Source organism: Cricetulus griseus, chromosome 2 (assembly GCF_003668045.3).
Source record: "Cricetulus griseus strain 17A/GY chromosome 2, alternate assembly CriGri-PICRH-1.0, whole genome shotgun sequence".
Taxonomy (NCBI): Eukaryota; Metazoa; Chordata; class Mammalia; order Rodentia; family Cricetidae; genus Cricetulus; species Cricetulus griseus.
Genome location: NC_048595.1, coordinates 5,969,282 through 5,982,305, shown reverse-complemented (window position 1 = coordinate 5,982,305; position 13,024 = coordinate 5,969,282). Strand labels below are relative to the sequence as shown.

The window sequence follows — 13,024 nt, the reverse complement described above, 5'->3', positions numbered from 1 at the left end:
CGTTACAGACAAGTGGAGCTTCTGTTTGGGTGTTGGAAACTGACCATGGGTTCACTATTCCCACAGAGCCCCTAAAATACATGGCTTTTACACTTTAGTTGATGTGAGTTGTTTGCTAAGGTTTTGCTGTTTTGGGTACTTTCTTACTCTCTGTGTTGTTTCTGGGTACTTTTAATTATATCTTTTGGGAAGAAATTAAGGTGTTTCATTTGGCATTCCATTGATCTTAGTTCTCTCAGTTTTTCTCCCAAAGCTTGTTTAGAAAGTGCCGCTCAGTGTCTAGCCTTCCTTGTATGTGAAAGCAAAAGTGTTTGCCATGGTTTCCTGCCTCTTATCACAAAGACTCCTTTCTGCATTTGACCCTTTGTTCTGGGCAGTGAAACTGGTTCCTTCAGTAAGGCCTGAGTTCTGAGAATGGGGATACAGACTCCCAGAGGGTTGATTGTGTTCACAGTCCCTAACTGCACAGGTAGAGAACTGTTGTGGGACCTGCCCCAACATGGATGGTTAGGTTTGGCCAGGTGGACCAGCTTCACACTGTGAAAAGTGACTGTCGGTGCCACATCAGCTTCAGATGAGAAGGTTTTGTGTCTCCCTGACTTTACAGATCTGCTGATTCCGTGTTTCAGTGTCACCTTGCAGTGCTATCAGCGACTCTGGCTCGTGTTGAGGCGTTCTCCACAGCAGGTTGCTGTTGATGAGAATGCCTGACTTCTCATACTGTGAATACAAGTGTCAGAGTGACAGTCCCTTTTCCTGAGCGAAAGTCATTACATGTTCTTTCTTAGGCATGTTGATATGAAAGAGAACAGGAAGAGAAAATTGATTTCCCTTTGAATGCAAGCCACCAGCTGTAGTAGCCCACCTCTGTGGCTTTCTGTTGCATGCAAGCTGCAGCTGCTTTTCTGAGAACGAAGACCCATGCTGCTCACTGAGGGCTTCAATTCAGGCCATTTATTTATTTATTTATTTATTTATTTATTTATTTATTTATTTATTTTTGAGGCAGGGTCTCTCTCTGTAGTCCCATTTGTCCTGAAACTTGCTGTATAGACCCAGTTGACCTCAAATTCAGAGATCTGCCTGCCTGCTCCTTCCAAGTGCTGGTATTAAAGGTGTGCGCCACCACACCTGGCTCATTTTGTTCTTAAATGAGAATCCTAAAACAGTTTCTACATTTATCTTTATTATACTTAGTATTGTATAGGTATGTGTTTGTGTCTGTGTATGTAAATATGAATGAGTGCAAATACCCATAGAGGCATCAGATACTCTGGAGCTGGAGCTATAGGCGGTTATGAGCACCCTGAAGTGGGTGCTGTGAACTAAACTCAGTTTAGGTTCTCTATAAGAACCGTGTCCATTTTAAGCTGCTGAACCGTCTCTCCAGGTCGTGTCGTTAGACGCTTCCCGTGTGCATTCTACTCTATGTTTAAACATAACTCCTTCTGTGTCTCCTGCCATAGTTGCCATTAAGGCTAGCTGTTTAATTGGATAACCTTTAAATTATTAAATTCCTCCCACCTACAGTGCTGTTCTTGTTGCTTCTTACCATCCTGATTAAGCTTATCAGCCAGCTCAAGTGCTGCTTCAGTTATTCCCAAGTCTATCTTATAATGGCCTCTTTATGGATCTCACTTATGTAAGAGGGTGAGAAGAAAGAAATAATTATTTATCCCTCATCTTTATGTACCAGGAGCGAATCAGGAGTCGAGGAATAGCTCCTTGAGGAACATCTAGCTTTGAAGGAAAAGACACAAGTTAATAAATGTAAAATTCCAGTTGAGTAAAGTGTTGTGAAGAAATGAAACCTCAATATTTTGGACAGGTCACCATATCTTGAAAAAGTTCCTATTGTGCTGTCAGCTAAGGGTTCAGGAGAGGGACAGGGCAGCAGAAGGAAGAGCTGGGCAGAGGAGGTGAAGTTGATTGGTCTTCAAAGGCATACAGGGTTAGGACTGTGTACCCTGAGACCCAGATCCCTCAGCACTCGGAGAGCTGTAAGATAAAGCCAGGAAAAGACAGAAGTCTTAGAATATGCTATAGCTATGTTGTGTTTTTAAAACTAGGTAGCCACTGAAATATTGAAGGTGGGATTAGCATGGTGTCATTAGCTCTTTGAAAAGGAGACTCTGGCTCCGGTGAAAGGAATTGTAGTGGGCTCTAAAGGGCTGCATTTGAAGAAACCAACCACCAGGAAAGCCATGCTAGTTGCTTAAATGAAGGTTTTGGTGTTGAGAAATTTATAAGTTATCCTGACAGGATTTATTGATGTTAGGATTTGAGGATGAAGAAAAAGAGACATTAAAGATATCAGCTTGCATTAACAGTTGGCATGGGCAAAGGTCGGAGGTAGACTGTCCTGAAGAGGAGCCTGTCTGGGGCCAGCATGTTGGCTTAGTTTGGATGCGTTTAGGAGAGGCATTGTGAGGAGGTGCATGTAAGAGGGCTCTAGACAATACCTTGTCAGAACACCGTGTTTGCCTCAGAACAGGAGCCACGGGCCAGAGATATAAGGGAAAAGAAATTTCCCGGAAGGCATGGGTGATATGCCCTTCAGCTGTTGCTAAAGAGGGTTAGGAGATGGAAGCAAGAAGTCTGCTGTGGATTTGAGGAGGGAGCCATCCTTTAATGGGATTTGTCTTACAGTGTATGTCATTGTAGACATGGCCCTCATCCTCACCTCCTTTGCAGTTAGTGGGGGAAGTGATAGAACTCAGTTATTGCTAACAACAGTGAGATCTGTGGAAGCCATTTCATGGGCAGGATGGGTCAGTGTGAGAGGCTGGACTTTGAAAGAGCTTTGGAGGAACCTTGGATTTGGAGGGCATTAGTGCCCAAGACTGTGGGTGAGTAGAAGTTAGGCTATGGGCAGGAGAAGAAAAGTCATGGTCAAATGGCTTCTAGGGACAGAGGAGTGTTCTGAGGCAGCTCTAGCCCACCAGACAGGTGGAGGTGGGGGCCGGAGGAGAGATGAGGCTGGAGAAATGGAGGCATAGTTAGGACTTGCTGGTGTTTGCAGTCTTTGAAAGGGATGGCGTACATGGGAGTGTATACTTTAGATGGGGTCAGTTGTGGAGGTAGAGAGATGGTTCAGCATTTAGGAGCATTTACTGCTCTCCGGGCCTGAGTTTGTCCTGGCGGCGGTGGCACATACCTTTAATCCCAGCACTCAGGAGGCAGAGGCAGGCGGATCTCTGAGTTTAAGACCAGCCTGGACTGTGGAGTGAGTTCCAGGACTACACAGAGAAACCCCTGTCTCTAAAAACCAACCAACCAGGCAACCAACCAACCAAAACCACACAACAAAAAGAAGGACCTGAGCTTGGCATCTGAACACATGTCCACATACAAAGGCACATACACATAATTAAAAGTTATAAAGCAGACGGTCAGTTGTATGATGCACGAATTGCATTTCAGTTACGCTCTTCTATGTAGACTGTGAAAAATACTGATCGGCTGCATCAGAGAAGCCACCCCACTCATCACCAAAACCCCAGTTTTTGTAATTGCGGAGAAAACAGAACAGATGATGGAACACTAAGTTACAGAGGTATGAAGAATTTGTTTTTAAACCACAAGCTGAGAGTGTCTTTTGTGTGGTTGAACATATGAAAACTACAGATATTTTTGCTGTGGTTGAATGAGAAAGAATTAATTAGATTTCACTGTGTGCATTTGGTGTCCTTTGGAGACTGACTTGAGCAACTGCCATGGTTAAAGCATAGGGACTGAAAACTATGAAGTGTCATGCTTTCTTGGATAAGTGAATTTTACATGATTCAAGGGAAATATTTTGTTTTTTACTTCATTATGTAATTTTAATTCTTTTTGTGCTTTAAGTTTTTCATATTTTATTGAGGTTGTATTTTCCTGTTCATTCCTCTCCCATAGTATACTCTTGCAAAAGTAAACCTTACACTGGAATTGATATTTTATATTTTTAAATATAAAATATTGTAGCTGGCAGTTCTGAAAAGAAATCAAGTCTCTTCCCTCTATGAAATAATTTTTGTCAGAATGCATAGCCCTTATCGCACCAGAAAGAGGTAGGTAGGTAGGTAGGTAGGTAGGTAGGTAGGTAGGTAGGTAGGGGCGTGCGTGCGTGCGTGCGTGTGTGTGTGTGTCCACCTGCCCGCCAATGTCAGCATTCATAGGCTGCAGGAGGACATTGCATGTCTTTCTTTTTTACCATTAACCTTATTTCCTTTGAGATGGGATCTCTCAATGAGCCTGAAGCAAGGCTGGTGGCCAGAAAGTCCCAGTAATCCTGTGTCAAGCTTCCTCCACGTGGAGGTTACAGGTGTGTATAGCAACAACTGGAGGCATATATGGATCGTGAGGATTTGAACTCAGGCCCACATTTTCTTAAATGAAGTCTGGACCTTGATCATAGCTGGAACTCTGGCACTTTGACTTTGTCCTGAGAAGTAGTGTAAGGTGTTGCCCATGCTTTGTGTTGTTAAGACTGGTTTACGTCAAAGTGGTTTATGTCATTGGCTGTAGACATCCTTGACCTTGATTAGGGTAAAACAAAATTCAGCCTGCTGACTAGATTTCGTTGTTGATCAGAAAACTTCTGTGAAAAAATTTGCCTGTTTTGCAGATTCTTCAGGGCCCTGCTTGGAAGTATGTAATTTGTTCTGTGTGTCTGTCATTCCTTGGTGAGGACTGAGTGTTTCCTTGAGCTGACGTTTCTGTCAAATTCTTCGATAACTTCCCTGATCGTCTCCTTTAGTTTCATGCTTCACTAACCAGATTAAAACATGCATTGCTTTTAAAAAATTTTTTTCATTTCATGTGTGTGGATGGTTCACTTGTATGTACACTTGTCCTTTTGTGTATTGCCTGTGGAGGGAGTTAGAGGTGCCTGAGAGCCACCATGTTGGTGCTGGAAATTGAACTCCACTGTTCGTAACCTCTGAGCTCTCTCTCCAGCCACCTAACCTGTTTCTGTCTTCTGCTTAGACTTCTTGTCTCTCTAGAATCCTGTCTATGTGTCCTGAACCCCCACAGTGCTGAGGATGAACCCCAGAGCCTCATGTGCTCCCACTGAGCTGGGAGATCTCAGACAATGGCAGCTTCGTCTCTTACTTGTTCTGGCAGATTCACCGGAATTTGTGTAGTCAGCCCTTGTAACTTCGGGTTTTTCTTTTTGTGGGAGGCTTTGTTTATTGTTGTTTTGAGACGGTGTTTCACTGTGTAGCTCTCCCAGGCCTGGAACTCATTGTGTAGACAGACTAGTCTCAAACTCAGAGAGAACTCCCTGCCTCTGCCTCCCATGTGCTTGGATCAAAGGTGTGCACCACCACACCTGACATGATCCTAAAAATTTTTTTTTAATTGTTTCTTTATTTGTGTGTCTTCTCCCTCAGAAAAGGGCATTATAGCCTAGAGTTCCAGGCAGTTATGAGACATCAGGTGTAGATGTTGGGAACTTAACTCACGTCCTTTGGAAATGGTATGCTGCCACTACCCGGCCAGCCAGCACTCTTAACCATTGATCTGTCTCTTCAGCTCTGGCCAGTGAGGTCATTGTTTCTTTGCTGCTGTCGGCCCTCCCTTCTGAAACTTCAAGTAGAGTCAGTTCATGCATTTGAGTGACAGCCAACCTTCTTACAAGGCCTCCAAGACCTCTAATGCCTGTCAGGACCAGCCCTCTCTGAACTTGTTCCCAGCCCTAGTATGCTTCACCTCTTGGATATCGAATGTGACTGGGTCAGCTGGTCAGAGGCACTGGCCCTTTCCTCAGAGCCCACCTTCCTATGCCCTATGCTCCTTCCCTCACTGTCATTGAATCCGGCTCAGAAGGTCATCCCAAGTAGACTGTCTTCATCATTCGCAGGCTTCCTGGAACATAACGTCTGCCCTGGAGGAGATGCTTGTGTTTTCTGTTCCCAGCCTTCAGAGTGGTCGGAGCATAGGGGACACACTATGAGTAGATAACTACTATGATTTCAAGATGTGGTCTAGGCTAGATTTTGTTTTTCTTGCAGGTTATAATGTTACCTACTTCTCTTGAGCAGTTGATTAGCACATGCATTGAATATTGGTGGCATTCCTGCTGGAGAAAAACACTGCTTTAAACATCCATTTATTTATTTTTGGAGGGAAAGGCATTATGTGAGTGTTATTTCCTAAAACCGTGTGCATTAGTAGCTCAGAGCCATGAAGGAAAAATTGGTTCCTGTGGAAACTGAGAAGACTGGCAGGGCAGGCAGGACTGCTCTGCTGCAGCTGCTTCAGATTTTGCCTCTGCACTCACTGGCAGTGTGGCCTCATAGCAGCGACCTCTGCTTTATCAAGTGTGTGTGAGTGGGGCAGAACAACTTGGTCTGATACAGTTTACAGAGCTGTAGAAAGATTCTGAAGAGGGCTGTGCCCTGTGAACCTCACATGGCCACGAAGATCCTGAGTCTCTTCTGGCGTGCTTGGTGGAGAAAGTGAGCCACAGCTTTTTTTTTTTATGTTGCTAATACCACGGCCTACAGGGACTTGGGCAGAGCAGACCATTCATCTATGCAAAAGTTTTATGAGCACTAGAATACTTTTTCCTGAAATAGGCTTAGAATTAAAATTTTATCTGGAAGCGTCTATGGTATAGAAAGAAGTCGTCCAGTTTGCGCTGCATACTTTTGAGCTTCTGACCGTCACTGATGGCCAGGGCCATTGCTTCTTCCTCAGCCACCTCTCAGAGGTGGTTAACATTTTTTATTTTCCTCAATTCCCGAGGGTATTTGCCATGCTGATGGAGAGGACTTTTCTAGTGTATCAGAATTGATCTATGGGCTTTGGAGAGATGTGTGTAATTTTTATGATTTTGGCATGACCGAGGAAAATTTTCTCTGCATCTGAAGCATATAATTGCAAACTGTTTTATCTGTTGTTGACTAAGTAAGCAGGACCAATCTTTTGTTTGTTTGCAGATGCTCTTCCTTATCTGGCCCTGGTAGCACGGGAAGCAGGTGGCTTGTCTGATCACTTGCCTCCTTTTGTTGCAGCTGCTTATGGAGGGCAGGGATCTGAGCTCCCAGCTCCTAGTTTTAGTCCCAAACACCTGGCGCTTAGACAATATTTAGCACCAATTGTTTCTCAGATGACATGAGATTTTGGGAAAGATGACAGATGATTATGGAAAATAAATTAATGATTATAGATAGGATCTCCAAAACTGACTTGTAAGCCCTCTCTCCCTTGGTAGAAAACTTTTCAAGATTTATGTTGGGTTGAAGTTTAAGATTCATTCTTTTCATTGTAGTCTCTTAGATCTTAAAATTTTGGGGGGAGGAGTGGTCATTTCTGGAGACATTCATTAAGGAGGCTACTGATAGTGGGAATTTAGAAGACTGTGAAAACCACCTAATAGTCCTTAAAGCTGGAGATTGGAATTTGCTACTTTTGTTTCGACAGGCATAATAAAGCTTTTTTTTTTTTTTTTTTTTAAATCTCTTGAAACATAACTAGAATAGTTGGCTGAGAAGATGTGTGAGTCATAGCTAATCTAATTAGAGGTTGTTGGTTTTGGAATTGTCAGTCAGATACTGTTTGATTCTTGAAGCGAGCTTTGGAAGTTTGGAGAAGTGACTCCTGCAACATTGCCCATACTTGTGCCAATTGTTCTTTACACAGAACCGTTTACACTACAGGCTCCTTCCTTTTAGATTTCGGGTTGAAGTTATTTTTGTAGTTATTCCCATTATACATTGTAAAAACAGAAATTTAGTTTACACTCACCACTGAACAGCTTTTACTTTTAGTTAGGCAGTGAATGCCACATTGTGAGCTGGCGAGGCTCAGGTGTGTTTTTTTTTTTTTTTGTGTGTGTGTGTGTGTGTGTGTGTGTGTGGTGTGTGTGTGTGTGTGTGTGTGTAGTTGTTCGTTACTGGCTTGTCTTTTCCACTATGGCTGGTGAGATGTTTTTATATTGGAGTCATGAATAGTGGTGGATTTTTTTTTTTTTAATTTTTAAGATTTAATGGAAGCTCACAACTACCTATAAATCAGTCCAGTACCAGAGGATTCAATACCCCTCTTCTAATCTCTGTGGGTTCCTTCATGCAAGTGGTGCACATAAACTCAGGCAGGTACACATATACATAAAAGTAAATAAACAAATAAGATTTTCTTCCTTCCTTCCTTCCTTCCTTCCTTCCTTCCTTCCTTCCTTCCTTCCTTCCTTCCTTCCTTCCTTCCTTCCTTCCTTCCTTCCTTTCATTCAAGATTTTTAGATCCATCAGTGTTTTCCTCCATCTTGTATGTACACCACATGCATTCAGTTCCTCTGGGGGCCGGAAGGGAGCATTGACTCTCCTGGAGCTGCAGTCCAGGCAGTTGTGAGCTGCTGAGCATTCTCTCCAGCTCCTTGTTTTTTTAAATACAAGGTCTCCTGAGTAAATTGGGAGTGTGGGTGGCAGGGGGGAGGGTAGAGGGAAAAGGGGAGGGAGGAAGGGGAGTGGAGAAAAAAAGTATAGCTCAATAAAAACAAGTCAAACAAACAAGCCCACCCTGCCTGTCCTGAAGCTAACTTTGTAGACCAGGTAGCCTTGACCGCTGCCTGCCCAGGACTGGGATCATAGGCATCCTGCACCACCAGTGCCTGGCTCAGCTCTGATTTAAAAACAACAACAACAACAAAAAAAAAAAACCCCATGTTATTTTAGGAAGGAAATAAGAGGAAACATTTAAGCATCAAAGAAAAACCAGTTTGACATCCTTTTTCCCCCCTCTCTCTTCTAGCATTTTTGAACCGTTGGGGTTGTTGGAGTGGTTGGATTTTCCCTGGAATTGAGTGAGAAATTCAGAAGACTGAAGCCCAGGCTTACTGTCTACCTTTCACGGAGGCCTAGCCGTGAGAGGACAGAAGAAGGCACGTGGCGAATCATGACAGCTGACAAAGATAAAGACAAAGACAAAGAGAAGGACCGGGACAGGGACCGGGACCGAGAGAGAGAGAAAAGAGACAAAGCAAGAGAGAGCGAGAATGCCAGGCCTCGAAGGAGCTGTACTTTAGAAGGAGGAGCCAAAAATTATGCTGAGAGTGATCACAGTGAGGATGAAGACAATGATAACAACAGTGCCACCACAGAGGAGTCCACAAAGAAGAACAAAAAGAAACCACCTAAAAAAAAGTCCCGCTATGAAAGGACAGACACTGGGGAGATAACATCTTACATCACCGAGGATGATGTCGTCTACAGACCAGGAGGTAAGAGCAGAACATTGGCGTCTGCCCAGGGCTCGTGGGAGAGAGATGGCCTCTGCCTCACTGGAATAGGAATAGGCCTCCTTTACTGTTGTGGGAGACCTGGCGTCCAGATGAGGTGGAGTAGCAGAATGAAGTCAGTGAGCCTTGAGCCCCGTTGTCTGTGTTGACAGCTCTGTGCTTGTGTCCTCCTCTTGCTCTTGGCCCCTGTCTGCCTTGTGTGTTTCGTTTCTAGACGACCTGCTCCCTAATGATGTTTGCTCTCTCACTCACTTATATACTTAGCTCTTTCCCTTTTCTTGCTCTGATTCATCTTCAGCCATACAGTAGGCTTGCAGAGGGAATACATACATAGCAGAGACAGGTAAACCTTATTCTGGGGAACAGGATAGTCTGTGTTGAAGTAGAATTGACCGGCAACTGGAGAAAGTTTTTGTTCGTTTGTTTTTTGTTGTTTAGGTTTTTTGTTTATTTTCTGAGACAAGGTCTTGCTGCTTAGCCATTGCTGTCCCACAACTTACTGTAGACCACAGAGATCTATCTACCTGTCTCTGCTTCCCGAGTGCTGGGAGTACCCTACCACCCGTGTGCCACCACCACCCAGCTCAGCTGACTTTTCTTTAAATGACCCTCAGAACTAGATTTAGAGGTTACAGGTATACCTTACCAAGGCATGGAGCAGTTTGCCCGTCAGTGGCAACAGGACAGCAACTGAGTTGCACATGTTCTGTATTTCTTTCAGTAGATGTAATCTGGCCGTCAGTGCACTGAATCTTGTGAGCCTGTTCAGAGAGAGCCAGACCCAGTGTGTAGATGAGATAGATACTTTAAAGGGATGCAGAATCCATGGACGCCAGCCAAGCCTGCCTTCATTGGGCCAATCACCATGAATTCTACTAGTCTTTTGAGACCCTCCTTCTTACAGAGGCTAGTAAAACTATCATAGGTTGTTTTATTTGAATTATTAACACTGCTAAACCATGACAAGAATTTCATGGGAAGTATAATCAACACAATGGAGTCTTCCCCAGTGTGAAGTTTTTCCAACAATGGGATTAAAGGATGCACTATGTCATTAACTAGCACAGTCATTTCACTGAGAAGAACTCAGCTTCTGATTGTATTTGTATAAAGTTCCTTATTTTGGGGGAGCCATGTGGGAGTTGGTTTGGATTTTCAGAAAATAATCAGTATTAGATAACTCATGTTTACAACTATAATTTCCTTGGCTGACAGTTGAGAGGAGAGGTGTGTGATAGGAAGTTGTCCACGATAGAGCGTTGAGAGGGCTTGACGCTGTGCTGGGGAGCGTTAGTGCCCTGCAGGCTCCAGTGCTGTGCATGCTTCTCTTTAATTCAGACTCAGTCATGGACCTCAATGATGTCTCAGCCGCCCGTCTTCCAGAACACTACCACTTTGCTTACTGAGGGCCTCTTTAACTCAGGGTACTTTTTTGTGTTTTCGTGGTGTCATTTTGCTTTGGTTTGGTTTTGCCTTAAGAGACAGGGTCTGGTAAGCACAGACTGACCTGGAAAGCACTCTGCTGCCAGTGGTCTTAAACTGTGATCTCTTCTCCTGAAAGCAGGGACCACACACAGGTGTGTCACAGTGCTGGGCTGTCCATGCCGTGGTGATTCATGAGAAAGGAGTAATGTGTGTTGTTAGGGTGATTGTTGTTCACAGGTAGGAGAGACATTGTACTGTCCTTCTCTAGAAACAGCAGTGTAGCATGGTGGTGCTGTTGCACTGTTGGAGTCACTTCCAGCTGCAGTGTGCAGTGCCAAATGCCAGCCCTGCTCATCACACATAATATAGAATCTCCCTTTGTGTCTCTAGGAACATTCAGTATGTCAGGAGTCAGATGCTAAAGGGCGATGCTGCTCAGACTGTCCCCCCCTCAGACTATCCACTCAGAGGTGGATAGTTAGTTAACTCTGAGAAGTCCTACAGCCAAGAAAACCTCTTGGACACTGAACAGCACCTCTGTCTCTGCTGTTTATGGACGGTGACAATCTTTGCCGCTATCTCCCTAAAGAAACTAACTTTGAGGACACATGTTTGGCAAATGATGGCCACCTTTACAGCTTGACAGGAGGTTCCCCTTCTTGATATTTTCAAAGAAATGTGGGAGAGAAGATTGCTAAGGCTCGTTTACAAAACAGCTGGCTCTTATAAAGTACTTTGGGAAGTGTTGTTTGTACCCTTCCCCCAAGTGCTTACATCTGTGGATGCTCAGCTTTTTCTTTTGTCTTTTGCACAGTGCTGAGGATTCAACACAAGGTCTCAAGTGATCACCTGCCGATCTGTGTCCCCAGCCCCTCTAGTCTCTAGTCCCCCAGCCCCTCTAGTAAAAATGTGTAGCATTTCACATAAGCTGTGCATGTCATCTCATACTCTGCACTTACGTCATGTAGCTTACTCTGGATTCTTAGCACGATGGAAATGCTGTTCCATTGTTGTCTGGTCTGTGTATAATGACTGACACAGGTTTTTTTTTCACTAGTGGTTTTCTTTGTTCTTTTTCTGTGTAGTTTGAGACACCACCACACCCAGCTGAGCTCTTTTTTTTTTTTTTTTTTTTTTAATTATAGTTTCAAATAGGGTCCCATTAAGTCCCTCAGCAAGACTTGAACTTGTTACTCTCCTGCCTTGATCTCTGGAGCAGCTGGACCTAGGGCATGCACTGCTGTGCACATGGTGTCCTTTCTCCTTTCTTAGTTTTGAAGACTGTCTTATGTTGTCCCGCCTGGCTTTGAATCATTTCTATGTGGTTGAGGATGATTCTTGATCCTCCTGCTTTCCTTTCCTAAGCATTGGAAATACTGGCTCTTTAGTGACTCTCAAACATGTACGACCTCTACAGAGGGCTACAAGACAGGTCTTCCAGGGCTTGGTAGGTTTTGGACAGATCTTTAAATCGACCGTAATATGTGGAAAAAATTCATTTAGGTATCTCCAAAGTGTTGTTAGGAAAGAGCCCCATAGCTGGGAGGTGGTGATTCACACCTTTATTTTTTCTTTTCTTTCTTTCTTTTTCTTTTTTTGGTTTTTCGAGACAGGGTTTCTCTGTATTGCTTTGGAGGTTGTCCTGGAACCCCCTCTATAAACCAGGCTGGCCTGGAACTCAGAGAGATCCACCTGCCTCTGCCTCCCAAGTGCTGGGATTAAAGGCGTTGCACCACCAACTCCTGATTCACATCTTTAATCTCAGCATTTGGGAAGCAGAGGCTAGTGAATCTCTTTGAGTTCCAAGACAGCCAGGGCTACATAGTGACACCCTATGTCAAAGCAAGCAAGCAAGCAAGCAAGCAAGCAAGCAAGCAAGCAAGGCAAGAATCCTGCAATGGAACTGAGGAGAGGCCGTTGTGTTCTTGCTCCCTGGGGCCAATTCTTCATTGAGGTTATTAGAAGTGAATCTGGTGTCATTTAGACTTTGTTAAGATTTAAGTTTGTGCACTCTCCTGCACAGAACTATTGTTGCCTTTGCTCTTCATCTCAGGAGCCATCTTTGTTCTGTCTTTAGGATCTCAGTGAACTCTTGTTAATACCACAACCCATGTCATTTTTGTCCAGGAGGACACTGCAGCCTTATCTTAGTTCTTAGTTCTTAGTTCTTAGCTCAGTGGCATTGGCTTTGCATTTCCTTAATCAGGGTGTGTGTGTGTGTGTGTGTGTGTGTGTGTGTGTGTGTGTGTGTGTGTGTGCGCGCGTGCGCGCGCATGCGTCCGGCCGTCTATATTTCTATTCAAAATTAGTAATAATTTTGTTTTGTTTGTATTTTGTGATGTGAAGCATTTCTTCTTCTTTGGGTTTGTTTGT

The 13,024-nt window shown here is 44.0% G+C and overlaps 1 protein-coding gene across 7 annotated transcripts in view; it reads left to right on the top strand.

Moving 5' to 3' along the window:
- Rere (arginine-glutamic acid dipeptide repeats) overlaps positions 1 to 13,024 on the top strand; it is a 329,883-nt gene that overhangs the window by 109,020 nt on the left and 207,839 nt on the right. For all 7 annotated transcript variants that reach the window (XM_035439391.1, XM_035439389.1, XM_035439396.1 and 4 more), the window contains exon 2: positions 8,740 to 9,208. In XM_035439391.1, coding sequence (XP_035295282.1) covers positions 8,884 to 9,208 — 325 coding nt within the window. In that variant the 5' untranslated portion in view covers positions 8,740 to 8,883. The remainder of the gene's footprint in view (positions 1 to 8,739; positions 9,209 to 13,024) is intronic.